Here is a 19,406-nt window from a genome sequence, read left to right on the forward strand (position 1 = left end):
GCATCTTTTCATATATAATATTAATCCACCAAAATCACGAGCAGACCTAAATACGATTCAGAGGAGGTAATTGCCCGCCTTTAAATTCAGATTTTTTATTTATATTAAAGGGTAATTTGATTTTTTGTCTATTCTAAATTATGAATTTTCCCTTCTGTTAGATATGAATCATATATCATGAAAGGGGCAGATGATGGCGCAGAACGGAACGAGCCAGCGGGGCGGAGCAGAAAAATCTGTGCAATTGGGAGAGTTTCGTTATATGAGTGGGGGTGTGGGGAGTTGCCCCCGCGGTACGGTACAAGAGTAATTTTGTAATTACATATTGTATTCTAGAGTTATATATATGTCTTGTTTTGTAATCCTAGGATATTATGTACTCTTCTTTTTCTGAATTGAAGAAAAACCGTCTCTCTGCTCTCGATGACGTAGACATCTTTGCTGAACCTCGTTAAATCTCTGTGTTCTCTTCTGATTTTGTGCCGATTCCTATTTTTCTTCGTCATAAAATTCTCAACACTTTCTTTGTCCTAGCTCCTCTGATAGTCTAGGGGGTAGCTTGCGCCCCCTTAAAAAAAGAGGCTGGTCCAACCCTGACCAAAATGTCATAGATGTAAATATCAAGCTTTAGATTTTAGATATGGAAATGATATATATATATATATATATATATTCTTCTAAGTTAATTCTTAATATCAATTAGGCTAATTTTTAGCGGTTAAAATTGTGTTTTGAACTTAAATCTTATAGTTAGTACGAAAACTCTTCCTCAACTCTTCAATAGATCTACCAACTTCTGCATATACCTTATATATTATGTCGTTTTCCTCTATGTTTAAATATTAATATAAAAAAAGTTGGTATAAATTTATGAGGTACTACAAAAGTATTTCGGAAATTTTATATTGCATCTATGGTGGACTATAATGCACATGAAACATTTAAATTGAATTTATTGAAGCATTAAATTCACCACCATCACTCAACATTTTAACTCGAAAGATTTTTGATTAAATATAATATATATATATATATATATATATATATATATATCATCTCTTATTACAAGCCATCTCATATCATAAGATAATCACTGAATTTTGACGTATTACAACCACAAATAGACCCAACTTACATTAGGCAAACATTTCCAATTTTAGAGCTCCATAAAAATTCATCAATATATATCAAACTCCGAAACATCATTAGTATAGCAATTAAAATTGTCACATCACAATTGCTTGTTGCCACTTGCCACTTGCCACATTTCATGGAATGTCATCGAATGTCAACTTATCATAATTTAATGAATTTCCATAAGAATTGCAAACCAACTCCTCAAGCTTTGTGAATGAATCATTAAATCAATGATAAGAATAGACTTGCTTGAGATACTAAACAAAAGAGAAAAAAAAAGGGTTATAGTCTTGGCATGGAACCTAATCTACAAATAGATCGCAATGATGTCTGGTATTAAATAAATGTGTTCTCTTTGTTAGCCCTACCATTAATGATTGTGCAATAATTAACAAGGCCAAGTCATGGCCAAACAACTACTTCTGGCAGTTGTTGTTATGATGCTTGGTACTTTCCCATCAAGCCTTTTATATAAAAGAGGGTTGTCCTCAATATATAGATTTTTAAAAGGAAATTACCAAATATCGATTTCTCATGCGCAATCCGTCCCCATGATGAGAGCCCGTGCCATGTGCCTAAAATTCGACCACCACGCATCACGATAGGATCAAACCCTTGCCAGAGGGGACTTACAGTGACTCTACCTATTAACTGGACAAAGAATTATATATTTAATATTTAAATACATAATTTTATAGTTTATGAAGGGAAGAAAATAAAGGAAAAAAAGAGTGAAAGGCGATTCACATACAAATTACATACTTTTTAAGTATTCATATATTTAATATTTAGCTATGTAATATTTTTATGACTTAATTACATTAATATGCTTGGATAAAAGATGTATTTCATTTTTAAAATTAATAATAATAATAATTTTAATAATAATATTAAAATTTTGGGTGTTATATAATTAAATTTTAAAAGTAAATGTTAGATATATAAATACTTAAAAATGATTATTTGATACATATGTAAATTGAACAAAAATTAAAATGAATATAATAGAAAATAAAAAAAAAACTGAAATTGCAATGATTTAAGCTTTTAAATAATATTAATAAATTATAAATCCTTCAGTTTATAGATCAGGCGCACCTAATAACAGGCAGGAGAGAGGGAGAGGGAGAGGGAGAGGGAGAGAGAGAGAGCGCCTGACCGTAGCTGCTACCGACCGGTAGGTGAAGGTCTTCTATCTCTTTTCCTCAAATGCCAGACAGGAAGAAAGGTAAAGAGATGGCAGCCAGAAGAGCCAAAGTCTTAAGAAACTGCTGTTTTTTTTACAAGCTAGCTTTCTACTCCTCCTAGCCTATACCTTGTTTGGTTCGTTGTGAAAGACACATCTCAAAATTGGGATTTTTGCCACGCTTTCTCTTAAATTTGGTAAAGTTTTTGAGGTATTTGAATAAGAAACTTAAAGAGAGGAGGGTTATTTGGTTCTATGAGTAGGGATTTGAAGAGGAAAGCAGAGTAGCGATGCATTGGAAGAGCAAAGGTGGAACTTTTGGGGAGTTGCAGACTAGAAGTGTGGTTTCCACGAAATGGACGCTCATGCTTTGTATTTTATGCTTCTGCGCTGGGCTCGTCTTCACAAATAGGTAACTTCAGCCTTCGGTTAATTTGGGGGCATTTCAATGTCTAAAGAAAATTTTATTTTTTCATTGTGATTTTAGCTGAATTCAGTAAATTAGATGAGTCGAGTTTTATACTTTGGCGGATTTATGATGGTAGTAGCTTCTTGTTTTATCTTTTTCATTTCTTATCTCTTTTATTGCTTGTTGATGGGGGTGGGACTGATAAAGAGAGGACTTTGCCATTCCTGTTATGAAGTTAATTATGTTTTCGTTATTTCTTTTTAGTTCTGTGAGATTATTAGAATGAAATTTTAAAATAGTCTGTTAATCAATTTGTTTCGGAAGCTTGAGGAGTTCAGTCCTTTCTTTGCTTACTTTTAGTGGTGCGAATTGTTTGAATAATTAATGGTCAACTGTTTGAACTGTACAGTTTTTACTTGTGCTTTTCTGTAATGATAATTTTCTTTTTCAAGAAGGCTTTTGGAGGGGTAAGTTCAGCCTTAATGGCAATTAAATTAGAAGTTTGTAATTAAAATGTGCCTTTCTACCTTTCTTTTTTGTCCTTTTTTTTTTCCATTCTACTAGCTGAAAAGCGCTTTTTCTGCCTTAAATTACCGTTCATTTCAAGATTTATGAACTTTTTTTGCTTGATGGTACTGCATGTTTATGATTTTCTTCTGCTTTTGTTGTACTAAATCTTGAATTTGATTGTAGATTATGGACATTGCCTGAGCCACAAGATGCAAGGAACAAGCTGGCTGGAGGCTGCAACTCAAAAATTGTGAGTATGAATCCTGTGTTACTTGTATTGATCCTTTCATTGCTTGCAATTATAGCATGTTATTCTTGTAGTTTCGAGGAGATTCTTCTTTTCATTTCATTCTTAGTAATCCAGCGGCCGTCGCCGCCAGGCTTTAGGTTGAATTCATTTTACTTTAATGAATCGCCAAAAAAATAATCATAATGTTCTTGTTTTACACCCAGCCAAGCAACTCTAAAAATATTCCAAAGATTATATTCATTGCATCATCATTTCTTTTTGAGCAAATCAAATTGCTCCTTACTAATTTCAATTATGCATTTCATCATGTAATCGGTTTTGCATTTTATTGAATCAAATTATAAGTGCAACAGGAAAGCAACTGTTAACTTATGCAGCCATCATTTATACCGAACTTTTTCATGTTTGAAATCCTTTTTCTGCCCTTTGCCTATTACATAATCTGTCTGATTGAGATTTCTCATGCATTATTAACTTTAGATCAGCGAAAACAGAGATTCTAAAGAGTTGCTAGGAGAAGCATCAAAAGCCAATTATGCCGTCAAGTGAGGAAAATGAAATATTTTTTGAGTGTCCTCATCTTGAATTTTCTTCATCATGATTATACCTCATAAAATTCTACATTTCCTTCTTATTTGCAGCACTTTAGACAAAACTGTAGAAAAATTAGAAATGGAATTAGAAGCAGCAAGAGCCACACAGGAGTCTATAATCAATGGTTCTCCTTTATCGGATGAGCTGAGGGATATGCCGGCTGTTGGAAGAAGGAAATATTTAATGGTTGTAGGGGTCAACACTGCTTTTAGCAGCCGTAAACGAAGAGATTCAGTTCGCAAAACTTGGATGCCTCAAGGTTTGAAGTTTTTCCTGTTTTTCACTTTATTCTTATGCTTATGGCTATAATTTTTCAGCATTTATCTGTTCCAATATTTCAAAAAGGCGAGAAAAGAAGGAAGCTTGAAGAAGAAAAGGGCATCATCATCCGTTTTGTTATCGGGCATGGGTATGAATTATTTATCTGATGACAATGTTCAATAGTTCTTTTATTAATGTTTTGTCATGGCTCTTTAACCAGTACATTCAGTTTTTTTTTTGCTCGCTTCTACTCTTTTTGCTTTTTTGGATGAAAAGAATCATATTATTATTCATTTTTAGGTAGAGAAACACAAAAAAAAAGAAAAAAAAAAGAAAAGAAAAAGGGAACAAAGCCGTTCAGTGATTGGCCAACTTGGGAGCCATGGATACTATCCAAGTTAGTCCTCTGAATGTTCTTAGACTTCACAGGGTCTTGTAACAATGAATGTTCTGTAGTCATCTATAATGGAATCATACCATCGTATGTAATTAACATCTTATAATGTATCGAATATCACTCTTCAAAGTACTCCAATCTAAGTTAAATGTTAGATAAGAATAGTAATAAGGAGCTGTGCCTTTACATCTTGGAGCCCCTTAAGGCCTTGAATCTTGAATGGCGGATTGCCTAAAATTTGACTTCTTCGTTCATGGTTGTGCGACTGTTGATGGGCTCAAATCTACAAATAGGGATGATGTGGATCCACTCTGAATATTCACATAGGTCTTGTCCTCCAATGTTTTATCTTCTATATTAATGCTCATCTAACACTGCTACAAGAGCTTTCATCTCATTTACTGCAAGTTGCATAGCATTGACATCTTCGTTATGACTACAAAAGATGTGGTGTATATTGAAAATAAAATGATCTACAACGAAGCGAAAAATAGAACGAGAAAAAAATTCACACCAAAAGAACACACAAATTTACATGGTTTGACAACTTGCCTACATCCACGGATTTGTAGAGGATTTTACTAATTGAAAAATTTACACTAGTTTGATCACGTCTCAACAATTACAAGAGCAAACTCTTTCTTTCACTTCTTCCTCTTCTCTTTACGCTCGAGATACACTGAAGAAGAATAAAAAATGTACAAGAGAAAAAATCTCTCTTCTTCCGCAAGTCACCAAGGAGAATTCAAGAAGAACGCCTTCTTCCTTCCAAGCACGCAAAATCAACTAAGAAAGAGTACTTTGCAAAAACAATTTTTTTTGCCTTCTGCTTCTCGTAAGCCTCAACAAGAATCTAAGCAATCCAAGCAGGAATTCCGCTCCTTCCCTGCTTCCGCGAAATGAAGGAGGCGAGAGTTTCTGTTTCGCGTGAAGGAGACGGAGACGGGAGGAGTTTCTTTTTCGCGAACAAAGAGACGAAGCGGGAGGGCTTTTTCGCGAACGAAGAAGACGAAGCGGGAGGGATTTTTCGCGAACGAAGGAGGAGCAGGAGGTTTCACGCGCACGAACGGAATGGGAGGTGTTCACGAACTGAAGAAGCGTAGGGGAAAAATCGGGAGGGCAGTTACGATAAATTTTTTTTATTTTTTATATATTTTATTGGGCTCCACGTCAACAAATCTCTCACTTAGAGACCGGTACACAGACTCCAACTTCTTCTTCCTCAGACTGATATCCTCAACTAGCGGCGTAGCCCTTTTCTTCAAGCATGAATCCTCCACCGCTGCAACTCAAGACCTCTGTCTTCAAGCGAGAAGACCAACTGAAGCTGCACACAACTTCAGTTTCTCAAGAGTAACACCATTTGTCAACATATCAGCAGGGTTTTGGCTTCTATAAATTTTCTCAAGCAACAACTATTCATCATCCCAACAATGACGGTATGAAGTGTTATCTGATCTGAATGTGCTTAGTCCTGGACTGAAATGTTGGATTCCTGACACGACGCTCTATCACTATAGAGAATGCCCTTCTAATCTTTCTTACCCAATTCTTTCAAGAAGCTCTGTAGCCATATCATCTCCTTTGCAGCCTCTGACACTGCTATGTACTCAGCTTCTGTAGTAGACAATGAAACTTTCTTCTACAGATAAGAGCCCTATGATTCTGTGGTGCCACCGATAGTATAAATATAGCCCGTAGTATTTCTTCTGGTATCAATGTCTCTAGCTAGATCAGCATCAACATAGCCTTGTACCTTTGAACTCTTTCTTGCGAAACATAAGCAAGTTTCTGAAGAGCCTCTTACGTCCCTCAAGATTAACTTCACTGCTTCCCAATGTTTCTTTCCAGGATTACTCATGTATCTGCTAACGACTCTCACTGCATGGACAATATCCGGTCTGGTGCAAACCATAACATACATAAGTGAAGCAATAGCTGAAGCATAAGGAATCTTACTCATGTGGTCTTGTTCCTTCTCTAACTTGGGTGACTGATTCTTACTGAGTCTGAAGTGACTTCCCAAGAGTGTGTCAATTGGTTTGGCCTTCTCCATGTTGAACCTGCTAAGTAGCTTTTTCACATACTCAGTCTGAGAGAGTCTCAACATGCCTTCGACTTTATCTATGATAATTCTCATACCAAGGATTTGTTTTGCCGCTTCCAAATCCTTCATTGCAAAGTGCTTTGACATCTATTCCTTCAGATTATCGATCTCCTCAATACTAGCACCTGTAATAAGCATATCATCCACATACATCAGTAAGATGACATAAAAATTGTCAAAATACTTGACGTAACAACAACAACAGTGATCTGCCTGGATCTGCCTGACATCTGTTGTACCCTGTACTGTGCATGAAATTATCAAATTTCTTGTACCACTGTCTAGGTGCTTGCTTCAAGCTATATAAGCTATTCTTCAATCTACAAACTGACTCTTCCTTTCCCAGTACCACGAAACATTCAGGTTGGTGCATGTAGATGTCTTTTTCAAGATCCTCATGAAGAAAGACTGTCTTCACATCTAGCTACTCAAGAAAGAGATCTTCAATAGCCACCATAGACAATATCATTCTGATGGTTGTAAGCTTCACCACAGGAGAGAAAATCTCTAAATAATCAATACCGTGCTTCTCCTGAAAACCCTTTACAACAAGTCTAGCCTTGTTCATGTTACGACCATCATGCTTAGTCTTCACCTGGTACACTTACTTGTTGTGTAATGTCTTCTTCTCAGATGGAATATCTGCCACCTTCCGAGTCTGATTATCTAGCAGAGAATCCATCTCCTCCTTTATGGCTAGCTCCCACTTGCTCGAATTTTCATCTTGCAAGGTTTTTTCATAACTCTGAAGTTCTCCACCATCTGTCAACATAATATAGTTCAAAGTTGGTGAATAACGCTGTGGAGAACGTCTAGCCCTTTCTGATCTGCGAACTGCAACTATAGGGGTGGACTTCTGAAATTGACTGTAGAACAATAAGTGTGGATACCCCATATCCACTCTCCTCGTCACCTGCATCTCTGTCCTGCACTGTGATCACTGATAAATCATCAAACTTTACTAACTCAGATTTCTTCATTACTGTTTCAGAAACTGTGTTGGACTTGTCATTGTATATAACATTCTCATTGAAAATCACGTTCTTGCTTCTTATGATCTTCTGACCCTGATCATCCCAGAAACGATATCCAAATGCATTATCTCCATAACAAAAAAAATAACACCTCTTTGACTTAGCCTCAAGCTTACTTAAGGTGAGAAAATTTTACCTCTTTCCGACTCCAGACTTCCTCAGGTAATTCACAGTTTAATGGAACAGATGACGCCCTATTGATCAAATAAATTGAAGTACTGACCCCTTTTGCCCAGAAAGTAGGTTGTAGTCTGTCGTGCAATCTCATGTTTCTTGTGCGCTCATTAATGGTTCTGTTCATGCGCTCTGCAATACCATTTTACTGTGGTGTCCCTGGAGTAATCTTCTCCATTCTGATTCCCTGAACTGCACAGTATTCCTTGAACTCACCTTCAATGTACTCACCACCATTATCAGACCTCAAACATTTCAACTTTAAGCATGTCACTGTCTCAATCATGACCTTCCAAGTTTTGAACACATTAAATACATCAGATTTATACTTCAAAAAATAAACTCATACATTTCTACTATGATCATCAATGAGTGTGATGTAGTAACGAGAGCCTCCAAGAGATGTCACTGGAGAATGTCCCCACATATCTGTGTGTAGAAGATCCAGCTTTCCTACCTTTGACATCTTGTCACTTTTCAAGAAACTGACATTTCTCTGCTTCCCCATAATGCAACTCTCACAGATGTCGAGATCAACTAACTTCAGTTCTGGTAGCTTACCTCTGGACTGAAGTTCTTTTATACCTTTCTAACTCATGTGGCCAAGTCTGTAATGCCACAACTCTGCTATGCTCTCTGCAACAGTAGTATCAACACTGTTAATTAAACAAGTACGCATATACAACGTACATGTTTTCTTACCTCGATCCAGTACCAATGCTCCTTTAGTAACCTTTCAGGTGCTATCTGAGAACACTACTGAATGTCCACACTTATCAAGTTGCCCAACAAAAATGAGGTCATTCTTCAGTTCAGGAATGTGTCTGATCTTTTGCAAAACCACTTCTTCTTGTTTGGAAATGCAATGTCAATATCTTCTATTCCTACCACTTTCAGAGCTTCTCCATCTGCCAGATATACCTTCCCAAAGTCATCTGCAACATAATTTCGCATCAATTCCCGATGAAAGTTTTATGGAAAGAAGCTCCTGAATCTAGTATCCAGTCATCAACAGAACTATGAACTGCCAGCAGTAGTGCATCATGTGATTCTTCAGTTACCACATTTTCACTGTTATTCTCCTTCTTAGGATTCCTGCAATTCCTCCTTATGTGACTAGTTTTGTCACAATTCTAGCAAGTTAGTTGTTTACTAGGCCTTAACTTGCTCTTATTTCTGTTATTTGATTTTGATCATCTCCTGTTTGAGTTCCTGTATGTGATCTCCCTCTGGAATCAACATTTAATGCTGAACTTGAACCTGAGATCTCGCTCTCGTTGAACCTGAGATCTCGCTAGAATCTTTCCTGCGCACCTCCTCAGCCAAAATCAATTCACAAATATCTTCAAATTTCAGTTTAGATTTACCTGCAGAATTACTGACAACCATCCTCGTAACTTCCCAGCTATTTGACAATAAAACCAACAATATCAGTGCACATATCTCATCATCAAATTCAATTCAATTTCCTCCACAGACGATAATTGATTTATGATAGTATTGAAATCATTCAGGTGTTGTACAACAGACGTACCTTCCATCATCTTCAAATTGAATAATTTCTTCATCAGATATACCTTGTTATTCACCAATAGCTTTTCGTACATACCAGACAGGGCTGTCATAAGATCTGCAGTCGTCATCTCCTTGACGATGTTATTTGCAACGAACCTCGATAGGGTCAGTCGAATAACCCCCAGAACTTGTCGATCCAACAGATTTCATTCAACTCCATCCATTCTTTCAGGTCTTTCCCAATAACGGAAGATGAAGTTTCTTTTCATAGAGGTAGTCCTCTATCGCATCATCAAATAACCAAAATCTGTGTTATCGAACTTCTCGATCCTTAAAACCTTCACCTCATCTGCAACCATTAACTCTGATACCAGTTGTTGTGATATATATAAAATTTAAAATAATCGACTTTGATGAAGCAAAAAATTGAGCGAGGAAAACTTCACACCAGAAAAAAACATACAAATTTACGTGGTTCGACAAATTGAATGCATTCATGGAGTTGCAAAATATTTTATTAATTGAGGAAATTTCACTGGAGAAGACAGGAAGGTGGGAGCGAGCGGGAATAGTTATAGAAGCAGTTTTTTTTTTTCTTTCTTTTTTTTTTCGTTGAACGGGCTCCTTACCAACAGTACAATCATTATCAGAAGTAAGTTTATGGACGAATATGAGGCTATGAGAAAGATGAGGTGAGTATAGGAGATCTGGTAGAATAAGCTTACTCTGAGGAGTAGCGAGTAACCATTAACCAGTGTATGTAATTGGATGATTGGAGCCATTGCTGACCAATATGGAGTCATTCCCTTGATAAGGAATAGGCTGTTGTAGGTTCTCCAAGGTGGATGTGAGATGAGATGTGGCTCCGCTATCCATTTGTGGTGTTTTGTGGTGGTTAGAAGGGTTGTGTCGGATTTTGGAGATGGATAGACATGAAAGTTGTTTCGATGCCAACACATTATAGTTGTGTGACCGTTTTTTTCCGCAGATTTGACAGGTGTTTCCTTATGTAGGAAAGGAAGAGTTTCAGCCTCCCCTTCCAGGTTGGGAAAGAGCATTGTTGCGTCCACCTCTATTATTCCGACCCACAAAAGGTGCCACGCCCCCCTATTCGTAGACGAGTGGATTGCAATGGCCGCAACATTGGTTTCTTTGGCCTGTTCAGCGGCCATATTTTTCTCTTTGCTGAGAGAGTAGTGTTCATCGAGATGAATGGGTTCCGATCTTGTTCGAAGGGCTGTCTTAAACAACTGATAACTCGATGGTAAATCATTGAGGGTGTGCAAGATAATATCCTCCGTATCGATGTATTCTCCAACAACGGTTATATTGTCCACTAAGGACTTGAGCTTCTGCAGATATCGAGACATAGTGAGATCCTTCATTGAGATGTTATGTAGAGTATTTCTCAATTGCAAGAGACTGGATCGATTGGTTGCTTGAAGGCGTTTGGCGAGTGTGCTCCAATTTTCAACAGATGATTCCAGGTTGAGGATGTAGGGGAGAATAGAGGGGGAGATTGTTGAGTATATAGCAGTAGATAGATTTTGATCAATCAGTTCCATTGGAGAAAGTCAGGATTTGTGTAGAAGTGACCATCCGAGTGTTGAAGTTGTCTAGGAGGAAAGATTTCAGTACCTTCTAAGAAGCTGTCGAAACTGTTAGCTTTAAACAGTTTGTGTATTTCAGGCTTCCATGTTGGACAGTTATCACTTGGTAGCTGAACACGAGCTATTGTTTTTACATTTGACATTAGGAATTTAAATGCTGAAGGAATTGCTATGTCCTTTTGGTAAGATGAAGGAGATGCCTCCGATCTTTTGGTGGAGAAGCTTGCTGTTCGAGACATTGTTGCTACAGGGTGTCAACTGAAACACAGAGGAAGCTTTGATAGAACGGTAGAAAGGGCATCTTTGGGTTTGGTGCTTGCAGGAGGAGACGAAGATCCATAAAAGGGATAAAATACCTTTGGATTAACTGCGTTTGAACTTTGCCGAGAAGGTGGAGATGCTTGGCTCTGATACCATAAAGACCTGCGACATTTAGTATAGAGAGCAGAGGAGAAGATGCATATACAGCAAATCAAAAAGTATAATTCATTGTACTGCTTTGCATAATGGCCTTAATTACTTTAACTGTGAACAATACAAGCATATAAAGACGTAAATAGAAAACTCTAGAGGGAATAAGTGATCCCAAGGTTATTACAATATAATAATAGGAGAGAGTGAAGAATATCACATCATATATTTTGTATGATATGGTTGTTACAAGAATTTCAGACAACCCAGACAAAACATTTCCCTCATGACATCCACAAACTTGTATTTGGTGATGAACTTGTAGAAATACTTGAAAGAGAGTATGAGAGTGAATTAGAGAGATTGGGGAAATTTAGAATTTATTGCTAGGAGAGAGTGGAGAGAGTTTAGAAAATTGTGAGAGTTGAGGAATGTTCTAATGGATAGCTCAATGTCTATTCCCAATAAAAAATGAGAATGGTTGTGGTTATCAAATTGTGGAGCCTAATTAATATCCTATTAAAAAATGACTTACTAAGAGATAGTGTACAAATCAACCTTATTTAAGGATTCATATAAGTGATACTTAACTAAATATAGAGAGTGAGTAGCATCATTAAATTTTAATGTAAAATTTCATCAACGGCATCATAGTGGAGACTGCGATTGCAAAAGTAGGAAGCAATGATCAATTGGGCGAATCTATATGAAAATTCCAGGTGTTTTGGTGTGTTTTATTTTCTCATATTTATTTGATCATGATAATTTGAATTAGGTTATGAATATATTCCTAATACTAATTGTTTCGTGAGGCGACTAGGGTGTCGTGTAGGCACCATGCTGCTTGCATAGCACTAGGTGGCTTGTTCCTTCTGTTTTTTATAAAAGATGTTTTTCTATATAGAAGTGGGTGCCTAGATGATCTTTTCAAACAGTTGGCATTTTTTTTTATCATGTTCCCTTAACATGCTTTAACCTAAACAGTGCAACCCCTGGAGGCATTCTGGACAAAGCAATTGAAGCTGAGGATAGGAAACATGGGGATTTCCTGAGGCTGGTATATTCATTTTCTCCTTTAGATTGAATTGAAACATTTGTTCCCTTTAGATCATGATGTCCTCACATTTTTCATTTGCATCATTTTTTTTTACGTGAATAACAACAATTATTTATCCCCCTTTCATCAAACTGAAAAAAACCTTCACTGAAGTCTTCAAATTCAAAATGGCTATCATCAACTTTTTGCAGGATCATGTTGAGGGGTATCTTGAGCTCTCTGGGAAGACGAAGGCGTATTTTTCCACTGCTGTCAATATGTGGGATGCAGAATTCTATGTGAAGGTTGATGATGACATACATGTAAATATAGGTAACATAGAATTTTTATCATATTATATCAAATTTATGGCTTTACACTGGTGAAAAGGAGTATATAGCCATGTCTAATGTATCGATTGACTCTCATTTTCCTTACACTGACATAGTTTATGCAACTGTATCTCAGTTTTATTGGAATTATTTTTCTGGTCTATTGTTACAGAGTTTCATCAACTTGATAAAACATTCTCCATCTTACCATCCCCCTCCCTCTTTTTTTTTTTTTTACTAATATGTTCAATTCTATAGAATTTGGAATCATACAATTCATTTGTTTTTTTTAAAGTTATTGTGAAAAACATTATCAAACTTTATTTTTCCTAACATGTGACATTTTTTATTTTATTCTAAGCTTCATATTCTACATTGGCGATCTTCTCACATGATAACTCACATCTTCGAAATTGTTGCAGCGACTCTTGGGGCTACTCTTTCAAAGCACAGATCAAAGCATGGGGTGTACATTGGATGCATGAAGTCTGGACCTGTCCTGGCCCAGCAGTGAGCATCACATTGATATATATATATGCTTAGCCCTTTGCATTTGTTTTTTTTTTCTTTTTTTTTTTTTTTTTTTTTTTTTTTTTTTTTGAAATTTACATTTGCTCTCTTTGTTTGACATCAACACTTGGACTTTGTTGCAGCGGTGTGAGATATCACGAACCAGAGTACTGGAAATTCGGTGAATATGGAAACAAATATTTCCGGCATGCAACCGGTCAATTATATGCCATTTCAAGAGACTTGGCTACTTACATATCTATAAACCAGTAAGCTTTTAATGAAGTTTGTTTCCCTGCCACAAATTTGCTTATTTACTTATTTTTGAGAAAGCAAATCTAAAAAGTTCAGCAATGCATTTTGAGCACATATGTGTTATTGAAGTGTTATGTGATTCAAATATGGAGCTTATTTCTGTATGATGTCAGGCATGTTCTTCACAAGTATGCAAATGAGGATGTCTCATTGGGAGCTTGGTTTATTGGCTTAGATGTGGAGCACATTGATGACCGCAGACTGTGTTGTGGCACTCCACCTGGTATGTCTTTAACTTTTCATTTGTAGCAATTAATTCTCTCATGAATGAACTAAAGTAAAGATAATATGTTGGTTCCTTGTGATGCTTTTAGACTGTGAGTGGAAGGCTCAGGCTGGCAATGTCTGTGTTGCCTCATTCGACTGGACCTGCAGTGGAATTTGCAGGTCAGCTGAGAGGATGAAAGAGGTTCATCGTCGATGCAGTGAAGGCGAAAACATTCTCTGGAATGCGTCTTTCTAGGCAAAGCACAGGTATGTATTGTTACTTGGATGTGTTGATCAATGTATGTTATTGATATAAGCTAATGCTTCTGAGAGGCCTTGTGTCTATTTTAGGAGAGGTCTCTTGGAATAGAAGGGTGAGGCGAGAGTTGCTCTGCCCCTATATTCTTTTGAACATTGGATGGCCATTTTTTTTTTTTTTAATTCTTCCTTGTATTGGCCACCAGCATGTAATAATCACAATAATTCATTCTAAAAAGAGCTGTTACTCTCCTTTTATCTTCAGGATTCACATAAAATTTTCTAATAATTAACACCAAAGAAACCTCTGAAAGAAAATGCAAAGGCTATCAACCTTTCTTTTATGTTTGAAATATATGTAAATTCTATTGAGATACAAACAACCAGTGAATAAGCTAGGAGAATATAATTAATGGCACAATACTGTTAATAAAAAGTGACTATGAATGTTTTGAAGTCCATTAGGGACAACATTCTTGATAGATAAGAATCATAGAGATATGGGAAGTTGTTGATAAACATTAAAGATGGAGCCAATGCAAAATTCCAAACTTAAAAAGTTATTATGAAATCAAAATTTGTGGTAAATAGAAATGTATATTTTACATAACAAAAATAACATAGAAAGAACTCACATGAAATAATATATAGTAGGGTATGGTAAAGCTTGCAACATCTCACCAGGTTTTTGTGATGTTCAAATTCAACTTTCATTTATCATGCCATGTCACTAAAACATCTACTCTGTATATTAATACATGTTAGTGATTTCTAGATGGATAATACATATAGCTAAATTAAAGTCCATGTAAAATTCCTTATCACAAGCCTAAATTTTATAGAACACATAAAATGATCTTTAAATATGTAAACATTTATATGAAATCCTTCCTTTTTCCACTATGCACTTGTTCCACTAGCTTGCAAAATTTACCCTAATTATAACCTTAATCAACTTTTTTGTCTTTTACATCCAATTTAAATTTTAAAGTGAAAATTTTATTTAAGTTGTGATGATCAACAAATATTTCATTTTGAAAATTTTGAGAGCAAATGCTACAAATTCTAAAGCAATAGTTTGGTATTATTTCCATGAACCTTCAATTCAGTAGAAGCATAAGACAACTCTCTACCAAGTTGCATCAACAAACCACCCTTCAAAGAAATACTTGAAAACCTTCATTTCCTATAAGTATTGCTAAAATTGAAATCAAAATTAAACATTGCTTCAACTTTTAAATATTGATTGTTGTGTTAATTTGAACAATGACATTATTATATGAGAAAACACTTGCACAAATCTCTTATTATTACTCACATTTAAAATTTTGCATATAGCTTGGCTCACAAAATGATTTGTAGCTGCCATATGCTCAACTTCACTTGTTTTGGAATAAATCAATGTATCCACAAACATATATACAAATAAATCAATAATGATTTTAAAATTTGATTCAAAGGTCCATAAATTACATGTGTCTTATTCAACCAAAAAAGTATGACTAAGTACTCAATCTCCCTTCTTGTGCTTCAAAAAAGTATGACTGAAGTACTCAATCTCCATTCTTGTGCTAAAAATAATTTTCAACAAACCTCTTCTCATTTAAATATTAATTGATAATATCTCAAAATCAAATCCATTTTCAAAAATACCGATGCCCTTCTTGTTAATTAAATAGATCATTAATTATTAGTAAGAGATATTTTTTTCCCAAGTGTCGTATTGTTCAACCATTTATATTTAATGCATAATTCTATATTATCAATTTTCTTTTTTTTGTAAATAGTATTTGTGCTACCATAGTATGTTAAAATCCTTATACCACGACTATTAGAAAAATTTTCTTTATTTTTTTTTGTAATTCTTTGATAATTTTTTGTATCATGTCTTAGCCGAGAAAGCTAAAGGCAATAAATTAATTAATTGTAAACAACATTTTTCTTTTTATTTGTCTTTCTCAGTAATTTCATCATGCACTTTTACTTAATATTAACATTTTCAAACTTTCATATTGATTTAATAGTACATCCCCTTGGCCTAGAAAAACTAAGGGTCTGTTTGGGGCAGCTTGTGCGTTTTAGGATACGGGCCGACTGCAAGGGTCGACCCGCGACCTGCGTTTAGTGTAAAAACTCAAACGCAATTTCAGATAAGCTGGTGAAATGTGCGAACCAAACAGTACGGCGACATTTTAAAAACGCTCTCCGCACTTATAAGCTGCCCCAAACGGACCATAAGTTGTCAGATCTTCTCATTTTAGTAAAAAATAATGTTAATATCAAATAATAATTTTAATTTGTTTGATAAATAATTCTTTTATAATATGTGAGATTCTCATCAACTCGAAAACAATGAAGTAATTGAAGCTTATGATTAGTTTGTTTCAAGATTCATATTCTTGACACACAATAGGACACAATAGAGAAAAGTGATTTATGTAGTCGGCCCCACTTAGTGGGATAAGGCTTGTTGTTGTTGATGATTCTTGAAAACCCATATAATTGTATTTAATGCCAAGAATACTTAAACATAGATCACCAATATTTTGCTTTTACAATGAAAATTTAAATAGTTTGAATGAATTATATGAAATTCATTTCAATATTGTTAGAGGAAATGTAGTTTAGAAGCAAATAAGTGCTTATCAAAATATCTTCCTATTCATATCATTTGGAGTGTTTTTTGGACAAATTAAAAGTAGGAATTTTATCATTTTAGTTCTCATTGATGAAAATTATCATAATCCTCTTTCATTATCTTAGGGTAATATATGGCCCAACATATTTCTAGTTATATAGTTTTCAAAACACGGGCATGAAAAACAAATAAAATGAATACCTTGAAGGGCTCTTAGATAAATTGAAAATTTGTGAAAAAGTAATTGAGCATTCTCTTAATTAATCTTTGCACAAAATTCTTTTAAACATTGCTCAAAACTTCAAATTTAAAAATTATCGACTTTTGATTACATTCAAATATTAACCTTGATTAAAGAGTTTATAGTCATCAATTGTGTCCCAATAGGTGGGCCGCTAAATAATATATGTTGAGAAAATTAGGACGAAGAAAAATAGTAATCGACACAATCCAGAAGAACACAGAGATTTAACGAGGTTCGGCAAAGATGCCTACATCCTCGGGAGCAGAGCGGTGACCTTCTTTTCAATATTCAGAAAAGAATACAGAATACAAAATTCAACTCTCTCAAAGACCTAGGATTACAAACAGGTCTATTTATAATCCTAGAGTAAGCCCTACAGTACAATATGTAATTCCCAAATTACCCCTGTACCGTATAGCGGGGCGTTGACCCAGCATCACTAACCCACATAATGTAACTTCCCAATTTGGACAGATTCTTCCGCTCCGCTCCGCTCTGCTCCGCTCCGCTCCGCTTCGTTCCGCATCTGTCCCTATACGGTATATGAGTCATACCATAACAATATATTTGAACATAATATTATTATTGTGATTGATCAAAGTTTGTAACAATATTTAGAAATTTAAATTTCATTATAACTTGTCCGATGTTGTTCACTATAGGAAAAAGTACTAAAACCGACCGGAAAAACTTGACGGTTTCTTACACGTCAAAAAGATTGTTCTAATTATCAATGATTTGGCGACAATTTCTTTATCTTGATTATTTGTGATGACATAACTACAATATAAACATTTACTTATCAACATAATTTAATTATAACCAACAAAATAACCTATAAGTTATAAGAAAATAACTGACGGTATAGTGTGTCAGTTATCTTCAAACTCGCCACCTGGCGGAGTTTTAACCGATGCAGTTTATTACTAAGCGACGGGAAAGGCCGTCAGTAATAGTTTTAATAACCGATGCAATTAAAGCCATTGATAGGCTGTCGGAACTAATCTTATATCCACGTGAAACCCACGCCTCTCCTTGAAACCCTCTGCATGAAACCCTTGTATTCTCCCCGAAATCATTGCTTTCATCCCCAAATCCCTCGTGATACTGTCAGAATAGAAGCTAGCTAGGAGCACAGTGATGGGAGCGCGATTTACAATGACAAGAAACTCTCATTTTTCTCCTCCTTCCACTCCTCAGCTACCCGGAACGACTGAGAAAGGTAATTTGTTATCTTCATTAGTTGTGAATAAAGTGTTTAGGATTTAACAACTAGAAGGTTTGTCAAATACTTTCCAATTTAGGTGGATTACATCTAGGGCTATGAGTTTACCTCAAACATCGTTATTCACTCAAAGATTTCTTTGAATTTTGGCCTGGATCGAGATCGGACCAAATAAAACAAGCCGAGTTGCAAGCCAAAATTTTGGATCTAATTTTTTTCGAGTCAATTTTTAGCCAACCATAACTCGGATTGAAATCGGATCGTTAACATTATATGATTGTAAATTTACCAAATTTAGCTCAAAGACCGTTAATCACTCAAAATATTGATTTGAATTTTGGATCGGATCAAGATCAAATCGAAATAAATGATTCGTGTTATGAGCCAAAATTTTGGATTGATTTTTTTTCAAGCCAATTTTGATCGATCCTAGCTTTGCTTGACATTGGATCGTTAACAACCCTTATTACATCATGGATCATATGTAAACACATGTTTTTGTTTTATTTATGGATTCTCTTACCATACATTTACAGAAGGATGCACCTAGGTGTATGTTTTTTCCAGTGATGTCCTTTTTGTAGACAAGATTAGAGAAAAAATTTAGAAAAAAACTTAAATTATGGAGGCCAATATTGGATTCTAAAGTCCTTCCTTTGAGTAGATCTAAAACTGAATACTTAAAATGTAATTTTAGTAGTTGTAGCTAGTGACATAGTTGTAACTATGGGTGCTTAAATCATTTAAAAGATGTGAACGTTCTAAATGTTATATGTTGTAAGAGTGGGGGCATGACCCGGGGTGGGTTGGGGGTGAGTTGGGGTGGTGGCAGAGGCGGGGATAGGAGTGAGTGTGGCGGCGATGGTGCTGGCAGGGGCAAGTTCAGTCCGCTGCAACTGCACATGTCGCAACTCCTGCGAGAAATCTGCGAACTCCGCTGTAACTGCACATGCCGTAACTCCTGCGACAAAACTGTGAACTCCGCTGCAACTGCACATGACGCAAGTCCTGCGACAAAGCTGCGAACTCCGCTGCACGGCCCCCGC

At 35.7% G+C, this 19,406-nt stretch overlaps 1 protein-coding gene across 2 annotated transcripts; it reads left to right on the top strand.

Annotated features, from left to right (window-relative positions):
• Positions 1-2,257: 2,257 nt before the first annotated feature.
• LOC110032122 (probable beta-1,3-galactosyltransferase 3) lies at positions 2,258-14,502 on the top strand. Of its 2 annotated transcripts, none has more exons than XM_020735644.1 (12): positions 2,258-2,735; positions 3,426-3,492; positions 3,973-4,037; positions 4,134-4,345; positions 4,432-4,495; positions 12,580-12,652; positions 12,844-12,964; positions 13,386-13,473; positions 13,617-13,742; positions 13,902-14,011; positions 14,103-14,262; positions 14,347-14,502. In XM_020735644.1, exons 1-11 carry the CDS (start codon positions 2,614-2,616, stop codon positions 14,249-14,251), a joined length of 1,197 nt encoding a protein of 398 aa, XP_020591303.1. In that variant the 5' UTR covers positions 2,258-2,613; the 3' UTR covers positions 14,252-14,262; positions 14,347-14,502. The 2 variants fall into 2 exon arrangements, with proteins under 2 accessions (XP_020591303.1, XP_020591302.1); XM_020735643.1 differs by having other exon boundaries at positions 2,259-2,365; positions 2,587-2,735; positions 14,103-14,502.
• The last annotated feature ends 4,904 nt before the right edge of the window (positions 14,503-19,406 follow it).

This window comes from Phalaenopsis equestris, unplaced genomic scaffold, assembly GCF_001263595.1.
Source record: "Phalaenopsis equestris unplaced genomic scaffold, ASM126359v1 Scaffold000878, whole genome shotgun sequence".
Taxonomy (NCBI): domain Eukaryota; kingdom Viridiplantae; phylum Streptophyta; class Magnoliopsida; order Asparagales; family Orchidaceae; genus Phalaenopsis; species Phalaenopsis equestris.

Excerpts from the sequence above, each read along its gene's own strand:
- LOC110032122 (XM_020735644.1), top strand. The coding sequence starts at position 2,614 with ATGCATTGGAAGAGCAAAGGTGGAACTTTTGGGGAGTTGCAGACTAGA. Across the intron at positions 3,493-3,972 it reads GAGGCTGCAACTCAAAAATT|ATCAGCGAAAACAGAGATTC; the intron begins GTGAGTATGAAT and ends TATTAACTTTAG. Across the intron at positions 4,038-4,133 it reads AAAGCCAATTATGCCGTCAA|CACTTTAGACAAAACTGTAG; the intron begins GTGAGGAAAATG and ends TCTTATTTGCAG.